Source organism: Lepisosteus platostomus, chromosome 7 (assembly GCF_059453375.1).
Source record: "Lepisosteus platostomus isolate fLepPlt1 chromosome 7, fLepPlt1.hap1, whole genome shotgun sequence".
NCBI lineage: Eukaryota > Metazoa > Chordata > Actinopteri > Semionotiformes > Lepisosteidae > Lepisosteus > Lepisosteus platostomus.
This window is the reverse complement of record NC_142617.1, coordinates 5351792-5370608: the sequence shown is the minus strand read 5'-3', so window position 1 is coordinate 5370608 and position 18817 is coordinate 5351792. Positions and strand designations below refer to the sequence as shown.

Here is an 18817-nt window from a genome sequence, read left to right as displayed (position 1 = left end):
AGTGCCCTGTCTTAGTAGACAGGGATGTTAAAATCTGCCTGTTCGCTGATACAAACAGTTGTTTATTCTCTTCCAGTTTTAAGGAATGGAGCCTGGCAGACGGTGATATGGAAACAGGTATGTAGGGGTATTTTAGAGCAGGGGGTGTCCACTCCTGGTCCAGGTTTAGAGAAGGGGTTCCCCCTGGAAGAGAAGACTGAGGCTGAGGGATGTTATTAGTGAAGCCTGCTGCTTTTCCCAAGAACAAAAGCTTTCTTTGATGAATGGAGAGTGAAAGTTAATTTTAGCGCATTCTTTTAATATTCCACGAAGGTCTGGCTGAATAATGCATGATTGAACGACTGGGAGCAGCCATGTGAGTTATGTGTCGAGACTTTGACGTACTTTACTGCTCTTCAGCTAATTGAACGGGCATGTCTGGCGCTACACTACACGTGGAAAATCTCACTAATTATAGGTGAAAACCTTTAAAATGCACAATTATCCATAGGCGTAGACTTTGTGAAAACCAGGGCTTTATCCTAAAAACATGTTACTGTGTTAGAAATAGGTCTCATTTTCAAAGTGGCTGGACATCATTGTCCTCCTGTTGGAAACACAGAGGCTGTGTGAGTGAGGTGTGATCACAGGACAATCCAGATGTTTGTACAGGGCTGCACTGGTGCTCATGTAAATAGGATCCATGTAGTGGCAGAAGACTTACAGGAGCACTTCGGAAACTTTGGATAGCGAAGGATATTTAGTCTCTTGTCTCTGTTTCCACCTTAAACGTTTATAATGAATGTCTGAAAGCCTGTTTTTAAAGTAACATCATGCCTGGGTGCATGGTTATATTATTGTAAAGTTGTAAAGAAATCCCAGCAACACTTTTATACAGTATATATAATTTTATAATGCTTCTAATAATAAAAATCTATTTTTTCATTTCTTTGGCTTTCTCTTTGTTTATAGATTTTAGTTTTTCCCCTTAGGCTATTTCTAACATGGATGTCCCTTTAACATGGTAACAGTGAGCTAGCTTGGGCAAGGGTTGCTGTAGTGTACTAACACTTTTCTGCACTCTTCCTCTTTCTCTTTGCTCTTGTGCTGTCGCAATACCGCCTCTGGTACACTAGGTGGCAGTAGGAGACTTTGTGAAGGTCACCAATGGGCAGCATTTCCCAGCTGATATGGTCATAGTGTCTTCCAGGTCAGACTTTGCCATGTGTTGTGGCTCTGTGCATGTCACCTCCTGCTGGTCTTAGTGAGTTTTGCGTCGTGTGTTTGCTGTGAAGCTAAACTGAGGTTAATGCCTTTCTGATTGTCTTGGCTTCATTCAGTCTTATTTTGCTCTCTCAGCTTTACAGTACACCAGGCTGGCTGGGATATAGTAAGGCATGCTTAGTGCTGTAAAAGGAGTATTAAAACATGGTTAAGAAATGTAATTCCCTTTTCTGTTTTGATGGTCCTATATTTTGTTTTGTTGTCATGCATGTAATTGAGTAGGTTTTCCTTTGATTCACTGTGGCACAGCTGCAGCAGAGTGTGATGCGAGGCATGGTGCGGCACATCACACGCAGACCACTGTTTGAACAGCAGATTTTAATCAAATTTAGCATACAAAATCATATCTAGCATTATTGTACAGAGAATGAACAGAGCCTGTTTATAGGAATATGTCATCTGAATGGCCACAGAAAGTTTAATCAGATATCTCTATTAACTAATACTAAATTATGGATCATCACAGTGTCAAATTAATAATGGTATGATTTCCCCAAAACATGTGATTTTTATGCCAGCTGTAGTTTATTTTATATTCAACAGAAGGAAAGTGCAGCTTTGCATTCATTTTGTATTCACTGTTCTCATAATTTGTATATTTGGTTTCTCAATTAAACGGTCTTTGTGCCGGGAAATAAAAATTCAGTGTTTTAAAGCTGCTATTTACACTGAGAAATGTGTTGTTGCTTGAAGTTATGGTACAGACAAAATTGATGGGGTGACCAACGATGACCAACCCCTCAGCACTGTTCCAGTTCCATCTCTGGCACTATAAAAGTCTGATTTGCGACACACACAGAACTAAAATCATCCATATCGCAGCTCTGCTGTGCATTTCAGGGGAAATGGGAAATCCAAATATATGATTTCAGTGATCTTAGACAACAGTTTTTTGCTTTCAGCCAACATGACTATCTTAAAATGGATGTCCTGCTACTTGTACATTGCGGTTGCTGCCTCATTTGTAAACAGTGCAGGCTTGTGTCATTACCAATCAATGGCGGCTGAAAAACACCTTCTAACAGTGACAAGATCACTGGCTTCATTACCAGTCATTTTCTTTACTCAGAAGCACAGACTGGCATGGATCAGATGAAATGCTCATTAAAAGAGATAATAAATCACATTCCATTCCTGTTCTTTGCCTCTGTGGCAGTCTACATTTGTACAAATTAAAACATAGTAAGTTGAGTCCTCAATCATCAGTCTGTGGGAAATGATGATGATGATGTTCAGAAGACATATTCTTATTAATATTGTTTAGTACTGCAAAACTACCGAAATTAAAAATGTAAAATGAGGGACGGAGTTGGAGACTCGCGTGTATTATCTTCCGACAGGGAGTGAGTGGTCTCTGATGGAGCCTCTCTGTTTTGGTCTTCCCACAGTGAACCCCAGGCCATGTGTTACATCGAGACCTCCAATCTAGATGGGGAAACCAACCTGAAGATACGGCAGGTAGGCATTTTCCCAGTCACACTGCACATGCGTGCAGCGGACCAGTGCAGTGGTGCTGGACAGTGTGGAGTTCGAAGGGCATTTGTATTGTGTACAGCCTGAGTTTCTGGTTCATTTGTCCTTCACAATGTTCCTCTGTGCTTTAAAGCCCACACCATGCTGACTGCATGTATTCACATCCAGTTTCTAGCACTGATGTCCACTACCCCTGCCCTGCCGTTTGTCTTCTAGGGCTTGCCTCTGACAGCGGCGGTACAGTCCAGCGAGGACTTGGTGAACCTGGCTGGCCGGCTGGAGTGCGAGGGGCCCAACGGACACCTGTATGACTTCACTGGCACTCTGCGTCTGGACGACCACAAGTACGTCTGCCCTCACACCTGCTCCTCCCCATGTGTTATTGACTTTATGGTTATTTTTTGTGTGTGTAATTACTGTAGATATCATCACTGTTGTTAGCAGTGTTATGAACAGACGTGCTAAAAATAATTACTTAATATATGTATTCCAAATAATTTCAAACATTATTTCAAAATCATTCTATAAGAATATTTAAATATTAGATCTGGCCTGATCTGGATAGAGTTAATAATTAAAATGCATAAATACAAAATATTATAAATACTGTAAGACATTGCTCATATTTTATTTTTTCCACTGAATAGGATCTCTATATATTTATGCAGTTGTTTTCTTAAATCTGTCCACTGAAAACATTATACTGGTTTGTTTCAGTCCAGTCCCTCTGGGGCCAGACCAAGTGCTTCTGCGGGGGGCCCAGCTCAGGAACACCCAGTGGGTTGTGGGAATTGTAGTCTACACTGGACATGACTCTAAACTCATGCAGGTCAGTTGCTATGCACTTTGTATACAGTAGCAGTGGGCCCCTGACCAACTAATTATTTACGAGGTCCCAGTTTTATCTGATCCTATACCTCTCTTAAATGTATAAATATATTCAATATAAACATGAATTAAACCATCTTTAGATACTTGAGTCCCAGAAGGATGAAATGCACACCACAGTGTTCTGGATATAATTATTGATTAAAAAATTGTATTTGATGGTGTAATGACGGGTGTTCTTCTACCCTGCAGAATTCCACCAAGGCACCCCTGAAGCGCTCCAATGTAGAGCGGGTGACCAACATGCAGATTCTGGTGCTGTTCTGCATTCTCCTGGTGATGGCGCTCGTGAGCTCAGTGGGTGCAGCCATCTGGAACAAGCAGCACACCGAGGCGGCCTGCTGGTACCTGTCCCGGGCAGGTGAGGGGTCTTCCCTGGATGGCACCCACTAGGGCTTCCGCGAGACTTGCAAACCTGCTCTAGCACAGGGGTCTTCAGCTCCTGGCTGGAGGGGTTCTCCAGTAGGGTACTTCAGCACAAGGAAGCCTTGACTAGACAAGATGAACTCTACAGGTTTGAAACTGTCAGTGTTTCAAGGGGACCTAGACAACCATCTAGATTCCTGTCCTGGTAGATGGGGGGGGGGGGGGGGCACTATTCTGCTTCACATGCTTGGCTTCAGAAAATTCTAACCTTCAGTATCCTCCCCCACCAACTGCAGGTGATATTTCCACCAACTTCTGGTACAACCTGCTGACCTTCATCATCCTGTACAACAATCTGATCCCCATCAGTTTGCTGGTCACCCTGGAGGTTGTGAAGTTCACACAGGCCCTCTTCATCAACTGGGTGAGTGAACTGGGGACAACCTTCCTGTGCCACTGTGAACTGGGGAACCCTCTGTGTGTAGCCTCAGTGATACTAAGGTCAGCACAATTAAATGGACGGATTTGAGACATTTGCACATCTAGGATGTGTTACAGTCGTGGGCAGTCATGCTATGCTTGTGCTTGCATCCAGGACACAGAGATGTACTATGCTGAGACTGACACTCCTGCTATGGCCAGGACATCCAACCTCAATGAGGAGCTGGGCCAGGTGAGGACTCTATCATACCTTTTCTTAGCTAGCAAGTCAGGATTAAAATCTGAACTCCAGATGTAACTTGGTCCAATGCACTTTTTTCATTCCCAACAGGTGAAATATCTTTTCTCTGATAAAACCGGAACCCTGACATGTAATGTGATGCATTTTAAGAAGTGCACCATTGCTGGGATTACCTATGGGTGAGTCAGAATAAGACCAGCCTATGAGAACCATTATCTACTGTATGTGGCTATACAGTACATCAGTTCAGGGTCTGAAAACAGATGTTCATTAGTTAGTCGAAATTGGAAAGGATTAACACTCCCTGGTGGATGTAGTACATACATCTAACTGTTAGGAAACCACAATTTGACAAAAGCATTGGATTATAAATCCTATTTATGAACCTTGAGCTATGTCAAGTGCCTTATTAAATCACATATCCTGCTTTACACACTAATATGTAATGTTGAAAACTACCTTATTATTGATCCATGCTGAGCAGTATCCTGAAACTTGTGTTTGCTTTCAGCCACTTCCCAGAGCTGGAGAGTTATCGCTCAATGGAAGATTTCAGGTATGTTTTTCCATGCGGATCATCAACAATATTCATAGGACACATATACAGTGTTGTTCTTTTATTCTCTCATGGAGATATAGCGACTGTAATCTGAATGTGTTGGCAAAAACGTCTTGAATTTACAGTATTACATCAAGCAGGTGCTAAGTTCTGTATTGTGTTTTTTTTTTATTGTGAGTTCTATATTGTGAGGTTACAGCAAGCCGTTCAAAGATTGCTGTGATAGGACACCACCTGCTGTCAATGCGTGGTATTGCACTTTTCCCTGCTGCACTTGCATCAATATGGGTACAGTAGGTAGGTCCCTTTTCAGGCCATCAAGGCCCATGGGGGGAATGGGGGGCAAGGGCCAGCATTTTTCTTGACCATCCGACACTGGAGGTGGAGGTGATGTGGCCAGCATCACACTCCGGCCGGCCTATTACCCCCGGAAGGATTAAGCCCCGGTACTCATTTGGAAAGCAAGCTAAGTGCAGCTGGGAGCCGTCGGGAAGGAATTAGAGTAAGCTCCATCGCCTGCCCCCGCCTGCGATTGAACCCGGGACCTTCTAATCAGGAACGAGACGCCCTTGCCGCCTGAGCTACCGTGGCTCCTCCATCCATAGGGTATTTCTCATTATAATTTTTAAAATGTAATCAAGGTTTTTGATTGTGCAGTGAGAGAGAAGTTTTTAATTTAAAATTAAGTAATAAGACTTTATTTGTTTTATTCATTTTCTTTGGACGCTTTTGCTCATCTTCTTGCTAAAATGCACACAGTGAGTACAGGGTTATACAACACTGTCTACTGTGTGGCTGGTGGTTAACCTTTGTTCCTGCTGCTGGGGTGTCTGTGATGCGTGGTTTTGTGAATACTGGAATTGTTTTCCTCTCCCTGCAGTAATCTGCCATCAAGCAGTCACAGCTCCACTGAATTTGACGATCCAGCACTCATACAGAACATTGAAAAAGACCATGTATGTTTTTTCAAATGCTGTTTTATTGGGATAGACATTCATCAAATCAACACAATGTTATTTTCCGTAACAGTGCTTTGACCTCCTCCTTCCCTCTGTGTCTCTCCCCCTCCCCCTAGCACACAGCTCCACACATCTGTGAATTCCTGACTATGATGGCCGTGTGTCACACTGTTGTTCCTGAGAGGACTGGAGACCAGATCATCTACCAGGCCTCTTCTCCAGGTCAGACACTCGTACTGATGCACTAACAGGCACAACTATGAGGCAGAATATCATAGCTGGTCACCACATTACTGTATGTTTTTAGAAACTTTACAATTAAGGTTTTTCCTACACAATATGTTTAATCAGTCTAGCTGCACTCAGGAGCACGAAGCCTGTTAGAGAAGATGATGTCGGCCATTTGGACTCTTAGCTTCCCTGCACCTACCAGTCCCTGAAGTGATACTGATATGATGTGATCCTGTTTCATTTTTGTGTTTTGCAAATTTTAAAACTGCTATTGTCATTTTATTAATTTAATGTATTTTTTTAGATTTTTGTTGTTGCATGTCATCGCATGCTGTTATTTCCTTTGTACTTGCACATAATGTGAACCCAGCGCACATTTGTCACCGTAGATTAGGACATTGATAAGCAGAGAAAAAGTACTGATCAGAATAATGTTGTCTCTTCCAGATGAGGGGGCTCTAGTCAAAGGAGCTAAAGGGCTGGGCTTTGTGTTTACGGCAAGGACACCACACTCGGTCATCATCGATGCGGTCAGTGCTCAGGACCATTCTTTTCTGTGGAAGACTTCCTTTAGCTGACAGGCAGAGCGGGATTAATATGTTGACAAATTATAATTAATACATTCATCAAATTAATTTATCCTGCATGAAACTATGTAATTTCAGAAGTAATTCAGCTTTACGTAGTCCTGTCTTCTTAAAACCCTTGTATCGCAATGATTAGCCTTCTCCATCTAAAGACAAGATGTGCAAAATGTAACCAGAAAGTTGCAATTGTGATCCGAATGTTTGGACCATGCTGCGCTTTTGCTTGTTGCTGCTATATTGGGAGCAAACCCCGTTTTTTTGCCTCAGGTAAGAACTAGGATGTTGATGCAGGAGGTTAATCTTTATTTTGTGGGTGTGAAAGTGCTGTAAGCAATTGGAACTCTTTTTTTGATACTACAGGGCTAAGTGATGCTCGGGGCAAGCTTTCAGGTGATGGAATGTATTGTTATGTTTCAGAGGGGGAAGGAGCAGAGCTATGAGCTGCTGAACGTACTGGAGTTCTCCAGGTACTGATGCCCCAGGTGTCCACTTTACACTGCCCTACTACATGCTGTGTGCTAGCCTACTGGACACTACACCATTCTTACTACCCTAATGTACACAGCCCCAGAGCACAATCACATTATACCAGAGTGCCCTGCCCCACTGTACACTGTGCAATATCCCACAGCACACTGCAGACTCCCACACTGCACACTGTCCTACTGTCCACTGCACACTGATCCTGCCCACTGCACTTTCCCTCACTGCACACTGTCCCTCCGTCCACTGCACACTGTCCTGCCACACTCTCCCTCACTGCACACTGTCCTACTGTCCACTGCACACTGATCCTGCCCACTGCACTTTCCCTCACTGCACACTGTCCCTCCGTCCACTGCACACTGTCTCAATGTCCACTGCACACTGTCCCACCACACTCTCCCTCACTGCACACTGTCTCTCTGTCCACTGCACACTGTCCTGCCACACTCTCCCTCACTGCACACTGTCTCTCTGTCCACTGCACACTGTCTCTCTGTCCACTGCACACTGTCCCACTGTCCAGTCCAATCCTGAACATTGACTGTCAGTCCTGGAAGCTAAAGGCAGGAGTGAAAAGCAGGAGTGCTGTCACAGTGAGACGATAACGCCTGCTCTGTCTTACAGTAACCGGAAGCGGATGTCGGTCATCGTGAGGACTCCGACAGGGAAGCTTCGACTGTACTGCAAGGGTGCTGTGAGTAACACTCTCCTCACCACCCACCTGCATCCTGCAAACAAGACAATCAAAAGATGCTATTCTTAAAACAAATTTTGATATTCACTTACGGGGTCTTGCACGTAACAGTACAAGGGCTGAATTTCCTACTGTGTAACATGGAACATTTTGTTAATCCAAATGTAAACTTTATGTATTTCTTTTATAATATTGGGATTTAAAAATCTAAAATCTAATCTAAAAATGCTAGTGTATTAGACATTGTCAATGAATAATCTCATTAGAGTTATGTATTCAGCGACTGTTTTTTCCCCAACCAAGCGATATGTGCTACGTATGTAGGTGTGTATTTATAGTCTACAGTATGTATGTACACTAGATTGTATCCATGTCAGCTAAGAGTACTGTGCTGTGTTCTGTATGTTTCCAGGACAATGTGATTTTTGAACGGCTTGCGAACGACTCCCAATACAGAGACCTCACCATCTCCCACCTGGAGCAGTTTGCCACCGAAGGTATGCTAGGCTCTTGGAGGAGGTGGAGCAGATTAGTGATGGGTTCATCTCTTTGGTTAGAAAAGAAGTCAGCGCGACTTCTAGACATAGAAATGTTGTCACACAAGTGTGAGTTACAAGTGAGAAACTGTGGCCTGACCTTCTAGCTTCAATTTGTTTATTTCCAGACTCTGTGTAAGAGTGTGCTCTGCCCCCACTCTCCTCTCTCTTTCAGTGTGAGAGAGTTTGAGCAGTCCTCTGTGCCCTTTTCTCCTTTTTGTCTCTCTTAGGGCTGCGGACGCTGTGCTTTGCCTATGTTGACCTGGCAGAGAGTAGCTATCAGGAGTGGCTGAAGGAGTATAACCAGATCAGCACAGTGCTGAAGGACCGTGCACAGAGGCTGGAGGAGTGTTATGAGGCTATAGAGAAGGTAGTTGTCCAAGTGCTGCTCGGAGTTCATACAGTCGCTGGAAGGGCCTTCCTGTTTTGTGGAAAACAGTAGATGGTCCCAGTTGGTGTGAGATTTGATTTTTGTTTTTTCACATTGTGCAGTGTCAGGATACAGTAAGTTAACCGAGGAGTGAACAATATGCAAGCATATTACAACAGAAGATCAAGATTCAGATCAAATGAATATAAAAACAAATACAGTTTGCAAATAATTATGGGAACCCGACATGTTGCAAGATACAGTATACTGTACTTAAAGGCATAATTAAGTTTATGCCTATAATTAAGGAGTGATATCTCCAATGTTTTAAGGTAACCCCCTCCAAAGATTTATGGAAATCTTAAAATGCAGGCATTGTTTCTGTCCTATTAAGACAAATGGATGGGCCCCAAAGGGGGCAGCAACTGTGGCCAGGGGTCAGCAGTGAAGAGGACAGAGTCGCAGTGGCAGTAATGTTACAGGAAGCCCGACTGTGGGGCTGCTGACACAGTCAGGGACAGTGGAGTGTAAGCCTGTCAGATGGGCCCATGCAGCAACACACAGTCTGGCCAGCAAGAGGCAGTGTGGACTGCCACATCATACCAAGCACATCCAGTTTCCATGAAAGCTTAATTTATGTGTAGGCTCAGCCTTCTGCAGATATTAGTGGCCATCAGAAGGTTGTCATTGTTTTCCCCATCAGGTGACTGGTAACACTCTTGACAGTAGAGGTTTGTTGTGTTTGTTATTTCCATTCTTCAAAAGAACCACGACAGCTTCTTGATAGCTTCTTGTTTATTTAGTCTCCCTGATAAATGTTATAGTTCAAAATAATGAAATACTGAATTACAAGAAAAAAATAGAGATCTGCTGCTGTCAGACACATGCGTGGGACTTCTTTGGAACTGGCAGCCAAAGCTTTATGTGTTAATATACAGTCCAGTGAGCACTAATAACCCTGCTGTTTGCCTTCACCATCTAAACATCCTCTAATTGAATACCAGGCCAGCACTGGCCCTGGCTGACTGCACTGTTCATCTGTAACATTGTGCTGCCAGTGAGTATCAAAGAGTTAGTGGAAAACACTCTGGTGTCCATTATGCTCACTGTTAGAAGTGCACTCATCCACACTGCTGGTGACAGATCTCTGTAGCACCACCAGCCATTATAAACCCAGTCCTGTAGATACTGCAAAGTGCAGGAACAAAGATAAATGATTTTTTTCTGGATTTATTTTGTTAGACTCTGTCAGACCATGAAGCACATGACACAATTCCAGATTGAGCAGATTGCCACTGTTCAGCAACTAACAAGTCATTCACAGCCTGTAAGCCTATAGACAATAACCTTCACCCAAGTGAATTTCCTTTCTTCCTTTTTTCCTTAGAAAATATACTGTTTTGGAACATGACAAGATGGCAAAGCTCTTTGAGACAGCTGGTTAATGTCCCCTGCTTTGTGAACTAATTTTTGGAAAACTAAACTGGCCATCTCCCTACATGCACTGCTTGATCTCCAAAGTGTCATTGATGTGGCAGTCTGAGAGTCAGCTCTATCCCTGCAGAACCTTCTACTGCTGGGTGCCACTGCCATCGAGGACAGGCTCCAATCTGGCGTCCCCGAGACCATAGGGACACTGATGAGGGCTGATATCAAGATCTGGGTGCTGACAGGGGACAAGCAGGAGACTGCCATTAACATTGGTGAGTAGAGTCATACTTAGGTTCTCTCACGGTATCTCTGTCACAGTTGTCTAGGTCTCCAGTGTGCCCAGCTCATTTACACAGAAAACAAAAGTTCTGTCATGGCAAGCAGAAGAGTATTTGACACATCATTGCTCTTTCTCGCTGCCACAATGTCTTTTGCTAGGTATGCTCCTGAAACGTGTTTCTTGTTGGGGAAAGGGTTTTAATTTGTAAGGTCACAACAGGGCCGTGTCAGCTAGGTCTGGTTTTTGAAAAACATTTGAGAAAAATAAACCATGCGGCAGCTGCTGGTGAGTTGCTGTGAAGTTCCAGATGAGTTGGCTTGATCCCTATTTGTAACAGTGAATTACAGAGCAGAGATCAATTTTACAGGGTAATGTTAACCAGCTTGACATCAGGTCACCATGGTGTGAGGGCAGCTGCCATGTGTAGGACCTACAGCATAGGACACACAGCAGTGTACTACACATTTTGTTTATTAATTTATTTGGCTGGGGCTTTTATCCACAGCAGCTATCATTTTGACCCATCTATACAGCTGGGCATTTTACTGGGACAGTTTGAATGAAGCACCTTGTACAAGGGGTACTTGTACTTGTTTGAGCCCATAGCCTTCAAGTTACAAGATAGAGTTCTAACTGATCCTCCACACTGCTATTTTGGTATTGAGAGTAAAACCCACCTCTTATGAGAACAGAAGAAAATTATGAGAATAAGATGGTCAGCCCAACAGACCAGCAATCACAGAGTGAGTCTCTCCCTGCATCAAGTCTAACTCTGTGAAACATCACAGGGGGTGCGCCACCATGACGGTGGTTTGGCAGTTAATTATTTCCTTAAATCCCTGTGTAAAACACTCATCCATCATCCTCCACCTATCTAAATCTCAACATACAAAATCAAATATTTCTGCCACACTTGTTTTAAATTATTAGTACAAGGACACAACACAAAATATTCAGTTTAGCTCTTCCATGCACATTCTTGTTCTAAATGGGCCTTTATGTTTATACAGGATCAAAGGCAGCGTTTAATGTGTAATTGCAGTTTGACTGAAACTGCTGTTCCCACTTGGTAATAAGTGCTTGGCCCTTCCTGATCAATACCATAGAAATGAATGAGATGGAGTGCCGGTACAAGCCTCAGTGAGCAGCTTTTCATAACGAGCACTCAGCCTCTATAATGCTTTTAAAGCACGTGGTCCTCAGCAGTCATTCATTGCAGTGTGTAAACACTTATCTTTATTTTAGTATACTAGCAACAGTCTTGTTTCAATCAGTACTTACACGCAGAATGCTTAGACTGTGCTGAACAGTGTCACATATGCAGATGCTGCCTCTGACACAGATACAGACCACAATGGATGTATTGTTCAGAACCCGGACAAGCAAGAGAAGTGTTAATTTCTCATGGCAGTTCTGAGAGATACGACAGGCTGCAGCAACTGCAACTATTTGCCCCCCCCTCACCCACAGCCGTGAAGCAACATTGAGTCCCAGAATTGAAATGCATGCCTGGGTGGCAGGCAGCAAGGCCGTTCAGGTCTCAAGTACCCCAAGGCTTAGAGAGTGCTTGTTGTACTCCATAATACAACTTAAAGGAGCACTTGGAGACAAAGGCTTTGATCAAAATATCAGGACTGACGAGAAATAACTGTGATCCCTTCTGAGGTTGGAACAGGATCTGTGGATTAGGAATAAGGTTTGGCGTCCCAGTGGTTAAGGACTTGTTACCAACTTGTTACTCATGTCAGGCTCTGCCATTAACTCGGTGTGTCACCCGGAGCAGGTTACTCATTCTCGTGTGTGCTGTGTTTCAGATGAGGCATAAAACCAAAGTTGTAAATGGCTCCACAGCAGCAGTTTTTCATGTTTAATTCACCCCCTAGCCTCATAGTGTGGTTCTTGATCACATTATCTAGTAATAGACTATTTATTGTCGTTGATGTTATCCTTGATTAATTAGTTATTGGGGGAAATGTTTACAGGCTACATACAGTAGCAGGGATTTACATATCTATAAGAAGCTTAGTTTCAGTGTTCTGTTTTTCATGCACTTTTGTGTGGAGTAAATACATACCACCTTCACTGTGCAGTATAAACTGCTATGCATAAAGAACATTTTTTATTTTGATCCTTCTATAGGTTTCTCCTGTAGACCTGTCTGTACAGAAACCCCCATTATTGCTTAGCTGTTTTACTTTGGGATAACTTGACTGCTATTATGGATAAGTCACACATTCTGAGTTTTTTCCTTTGCCTTTAGCTGTAGCACACAAAGAACAACACACACACATTTCCATTCTTCAGAAAAAAATGCCAAAAAAGCGTTATACAATGGCATGCATTATTTATAAATTTGTAATATAAGACTGTGAAAAAAGAAATCTGTGTGTTCGGAGCGAAGCCCAGATTGCCTTCTTGACTCCCTCAGAGCTGTCTGTGCAGACAGGCCTGCTGACAGTGTGGATTCCTGAAAGCTCCCCGATCCACACTGAGCCACACAGAGGCACTCAACCACAGCCCCACCACACAGGCATCAGGAGCGACTGTGCAGACAGTAGCTGCCCATGCCAATGAAGCCAGTCAGGTTCACTTTCGTAATTTATCCAGACAGTTCAAAATTTCTTTATCCGTAGGCGTGTAAGAGTTGTCCAGATGTCTGGTCCTGACTTAAACCAGAAGCTAGACAAGCCAGCCTTGGGTTTTAAAAGTCTTCGCAGCAAACAATCTGTATTATTTAAGTGATCTTCAGCATGAGCGACGATGAAGAAGCAAAGTATCAGTCAACCTTTTTCGAGTACAGGCAATGACGAGGCTGGGGGAGTCAGTTTCCAGTCAGTGCGCTGGTCCCCAAGTAATACTCAGTGTTGTCTGGACAATGGCCCAGCCTAAAGATCAGGCAAGTGACAGACCAGTGGGGCAGAGTGAGGGAGTCCCCCCACAAATCTGCCCAAGCACCGCCAACATACATGTACTGTCTGTTTCAGGGCCGTTCATTTAGACCTACAGTACAAGTTTTCATTAGTTTTTGCCCAACCAGCACGTTTGACATTTGCTCAACAGGCAACATTTTAATAAACATGAAAGCACTGAGAAAGACAGCAGGGCTAATAAAACAGCAAAAAACGTGAAAAAAACACAGACATTAGACTAGAGAATCGGTAAAGCTAAGACAGCACTCTCTTGTTCTTGGAATGCCAACAATGGTGCTATTGAATGAATAAGGGATAATTAGGTAAAGACACATAAATGAGTAAATAACCAGAGTGAAAGAAGGGACCACCCAGTTGGGTGTTTGTATCCAGGGTGTGAAAGCCCTTAGCAGGGGGCTGTCGGGACTTGAATGACAGGACACCACCCGGAGGGCTCCCTGTTTTCCCTCTGCATTATCTCCTTTCTTATCCTCCCCGGAGAGTTTCACTTTCTAAAAGTTTAGGAGATAAGACGAAGGGTGTCTCAGACTGTAGGTTTGGATGTACAAGAATTATAAATCGGTCCGTTTTAGTTTCTTTTCCTGCTTTACAAAGTTATTGTGCAATGTGAGCTCATAGCACACACGAGAGTAAAGCACGACAGGCTTCAGATACATGAACTTAGACACAGAAATCATGGCCCGTCAGGGTTCTGTTTCTGTCTGATACAGACAGCAGCTTTCTTCCTGTCTCACAGGTTAAGGTTTAGGGTCTCTCGGGGTCCTTGACCATAGGGAAACTGTGACGTGACGTGTCTGTTCTTGTTGTGGTTGGGAGACATTCCTTTGTATGGTCTATCCTGTAGGGGTCTCCAAGACCCCTTCTCTGATCAGCGAGGATTAGTCTGTTCCATAAAAAAAGGAAGGAAGCAGTAGTGCTCCATGTTAAATACATGGATGGCCTCTCAGAAGGCCAGCCATCCAGCCCTGACCTGTGGTCACCTGGCGTGAAAAGAGGGGTCTCTGCTGTGCCAGCTGGACTGGAGCCAATTGCAGTTCAGGGTTCCTTAGCTGCAGTCGCTGGGACTCACCCCAGTATGTGCATGTCTTTAGGTTTTTAATCCAATCCGCACATGATCATTTGTTTTAAAAACTACAATGCTCAGCATTTCACTGAGCACAGTCTCAGTTTTGGTATGGGATATATGAAGCAGTATCAAATTCAAAATTATTGATGAGGTGATGATGAGACGAAAGACCTAGATTGTTAACAGGGATGCCGTGGTGCTGGAGTTGAGCAAGCCTGTCTGATTTACTGAGTTCTGTCTGATTTACATAACTGTGTCAGAGGGTACCGAATAAAGGCCCGTGTTTAACCCTTCAGTGCCCTGTCTTTCCCTTTCAGGGTACTCCTGCCGGCTGGTGACCCATGGCATGTCTCTCATCATTGTCAACGAGGACTCCCTTGATGTGAGTACAGACCTGCTTGGTGTCCGTGATCATTATTATCTGCATCATTTCATTTTTGAAAAGTGTTGTAGACGTTACAAAGATTAAAAAAAAAAACACTTCATAAGATCAATGGAATTACGGTAATACGATTATTTTTACATCAATTAAAAACCTATAAAATAGTAATGCAAATTACAGCAATACCAAACTCAAAAACAAAATAATTGTCTTGAAAGCATACATAAAGAGATTATTTAAAAACTTATTCAGCTGTTATAATTGCATCAGACAATAAAACTTTACTGTGGTTGTTAGTGAAGGGATTTGGTGAGTCAGTGTCTGATTTCTCTCTGGTTCATACTGAGCAGATATTAAACTTAGCAGCTGTTCCCAGATGTTAAAACACCAGGTCTGTAGGTTCTCTCCCCTTGTGGCTGGGTATCAGTAAAGTAGGGGTTTGCTAGATTTAGGAGATCACTTTTGTGTTGGAAATTGTTTGTACTGTACATATCTTCAATCAGCAGTGTAGAACAGCGTTCAACATTTTTACATATTGTATAATAAAAGCAATTTAGAATACTTCAAAAGTGTTTTATTATTCCTGGAAATATATAACTAGTGTTGTTATTACCAGTTGGCACTTGTAGGCTTTTTTATCTGAGTGACTTCAGAGAATTCTTACATGGTGGGTAGTGAATGGTGTTGAATTCCTGCACTGCACTGAAGTGGGGAGATAAAGAAATCAGACTCTAGCACACCTCGCTTTGAGTAGCACATTCCAGGAGCTGGCACGGTGTGGTGAACTCAGAAGCTCTGGCTAAGTGAAGGTATGGAGATCTATATCTGGGTTTTCCTCGTTGACACAGTACCTTATTTCTAAAGAACTTGTGAGAGAAGGAGCAGCTGAATTATTAGTCTGCTGTGCTCCAGCACTACGTTTTGTCCATTGTGCTCAGAGCTGTTCAGCATTGTGGGGAAAGCTGCTTTCAAAGGGGGGGAGGCACTTTCCAAAGAACCTCTGCCATCCTCCCGTGAATTCCACAAGTCTTCCTAAAGACACTGTGCAGCCGAAATCCTGCAGCGGAACAGCCAGCGCTGTGGTCCTGCCTTAGGTCTCTAGTTGTAATGAAGAAAGAACTCTTACACCACACCCATTTACAGTATGTCTCAAATAGATTGTCAATGTGAGCTGCAACATTCTGTTGCTAGTCTGCCAACAAATTCATTTAATGTTTTTAATGGTATGTGTATTTCTGTTGTCTCAGTTGCTCTAGGATGTGTTTTTAACCAAGCGTTACAATATTTTATATACCTTAATTTTCTTTAGGCATTATGCTATGTTATATTAATTTTAATACTGCCTTGGCTAAAAGCGTCAGCCAAATAAATGAGTAAAAAAAATCTGTTTCCAGAGAGGGAGAGAATGGAAAGTGTTAAGGATGTACATATATTAGGAAAGCAAATTTTGTTTCCTCATGGATTTAAATTAAAACAAACCCAAGCTATTGAGCAGGTCAGTTGAACATTCCTCCCACATTTTTTAGACACGGTTTTGAGTCCCACTGGAATATGTGGCAATGTCCGGAAGACGAGTATCTGTATCTTGGGTGGAACGTGACTGTCAGCAGGACAAGAGAAAAACAAGCTGCTCTTGAGATTAGAGGGCAAATGACTGTCCTGTGGAGTTCTCGTATCAGGGAGTGACCTCTGGAATTCATGGACCAGGACTGAGAGAGTAACTGACATGTACTGTATCAGAGCATTCGACACATGCCTGCGTAATGTTGAAACACTTCAAGCAAAGCTGTGATGGAAACTGTTGGCAAAAATGAAAAGGGTGGACTGATGAAGAAGGAAGCAGTATTACAGAGATTTAAAACATGAAGGGGGTGGAATCAGACATTGTGCTACCAACACATTGAAAACTTTCAAAATGTAATCTCTCACAGTGCACATCTGTCAGTGTTTAAGTTCATCATGTTACTTTCAGCATCAGTTTGCAGGAGGCAAAGATTGGTGTGCAATAAGGCAATTTAGTCTGCTGTACCTAGGATATTGAGGATGCTCAGTGAGCAGTTTGAGAATCTGTAGTTAAGAACATTTCCTTCTGTCGTGGGGTCAGAATGTAAATATACAGCATACAGTACGTCAAACATACATTAAAGGCAAGAGAAAGGGCAGTGCGGGGTCAGCCTGTCAGTCTGACAGTCGCAGAGTTTTGTGTAAAGGAGCCAGGCTGTTTCCCATGCAAGCAGGTAATGAATGGGCTGCAGCTCGCTCTCTGACAGAGTGTCTCTCCTGGGAGGCTGGCTGAGCCACAGGCCCAGCCTGCTGAAGGAATCACTATGTCAGAGCTCTGCCTGCATGACGTCACTCCGCCCTCTGCCGGCACTCACTGCCTCTCGCTGAAAGAGTTACACTGTGCAGTATCCCTCTAATTGAGTTTACTTAATGTTTTTTTGGGGGGGGCTTTTCTGTTTTAAGAATGCCCAAGAGTATCCTTTTGGTAAATAATGTGTTTTTGGGAGATTTTAACATTAGTAAAAGCATAAAGCAAAAAAAAAAGATCAAGAAAAATATTATCACAAACCAGCAACGCCAACCCAACCCCCCCCCCCACCCTCCTGCTCCACTCTTCCACAAGGAGCCTGTGAACAGCAGGGACTCTGAAGGTCACAGGTGGGCGTAGCAGATGGTTCAGGGCTTGAGGCTCTGGGCTATGAATTGAGCATGTCCCAGGGTTAGAGTGAGAGGAGGAGACTGTGTGAGAGTGACGTAACTTCCCAACATTAAAAAGTAAAAGGAACTGTGGAACAAGTGGTGTTGTGTTGTTAGGGGCAGCGGGTCGTAAATCAGCAGGGTTTATTATAAAAGAGTGTCGAAGGGCGAGGGTGTGAGCGATTGTGTGTGCCGTGTCCTTTACTGGATCCTTTTTCTTGGAGTCAGTCCCTGCTCTGAGTCCCATTCCGTTTCTTCCTTGGATTCAGTTCTTTCTTGGAGAGATTTTTCTTCCAAAGCACGGTGGAGTGTACTCCAGTCTTTCATAAGTCATGCAGCTCTACATCTGAAATATTGGCTCTGAGATTCTGTGTAAAATGTACTTTGTTGTCCCAACATCTTTTGTGTTGTTGGATTTTAGATGCTTTATTGGAGGTCCAGTTAAACTATCAATAACATTGGCTTTTTAATGTTTGAAATGATGATGGTTTCTGCAGGCAAGGCAAAATGGTTTTTCCTTTCACACCTTTGAGTGCTGCAAGGCCTTCTCTGGAAGAAGTGCAATTTCTGATATTTTGGGGGGGTTTTCTGTCAAGCAGGTGTAGAAGGATTCTTTGACTGGGCTTTCATATTTCTTTCATTTTGTAGGCTTTGTGTATCCTGATTGCTCACTAGGGAACAAGTCTACAATGTCCAGAGCCCAGTGTGAACATTTAAGAGCCCACAGTGGTGCAACAAGAAATAGCTTTGAACCGTTCTGCAATGTAAAACCAATTAGCTTCTCTGATAAAAGCACTCTGGAAAGTAGCAGCTTTCTTAACGACAGTCTCTCCTGCTCTGTGGACCGAGAGGCTTGTCTGGTGGTCTGCTTGCTGCGTGTTTTTTTTAAGTACAAAGCAGCAGGCTGAGAAACATTTAGTGTTATTACCTCTTT

General features: G+C 43.2%; 1 protein-coding gene across 6 annotated transcripts in view; it reads left to right on the top strand.

Annotated features, from left to right (window-relative positions):
* atp8a2 (ATPase phospholipid transporting 8A2) overlaps positions 1–18817 on the top strand; it is a 117502-nt gene that overhangs the window by 22182 nt on the left and 76503 nt on the right. For 5 of the 6 annotated variants that reach the window (XM_088638787.1, XM_088638789.1, XM_088638790.1 and 2 more), the window contains 19 exons: positions 77–117; positions 1116–1189; positions 2652–2721; positions 2953–3080; positions 3454–3565; positions 3817–3985; positions 4287–4414; positions 4586–4663; positions 4763–4851; positions 5184–5228; positions 6112–6187; positions 6307–6412; positions 6869–6951; positions 7426–7475; positions 8119–8188; positions 8601–8685; positions 8955–9094; positions 10659–10797; positions 15119–15183. In XM_088638787.1, the coding sequence (XP_088494913.1) occupies positions 77–117; positions 1116–1189; positions 2652–2721; positions 2953–3080; positions 3454–3565; positions 3817–3985; positions 4287–4414; positions 4586–4663; positions 4763–4851; positions 5184–5228; positions 6112–6187; positions 6307–6412; positions 6869–6951; positions 7426–7475; positions 8119–8188; positions 8601–8685; positions 8955–9094; positions 10659–10797; positions 15119–15183 (1748 nt within the window). The remainder of the gene's footprint in view (positions 1–76; positions 118–1115; positions 1190–2651; positions 2722–2952; positions 3081–3453; positions 3566–3816; positions 3986–4286; positions 4415–4585; positions 4664–4762; positions 4852–5183; positions 5229–6111; positions 6188–6306; positions 6413–6868; positions 6952–7425; positions 7476–8118; positions 8189–8600; positions 8686–8954; positions 9095–10658; positions 10798–15118; positions 15184–18817) is intronic. The other variant, XM_088638792.1, reaches the window with a different exon arrangement.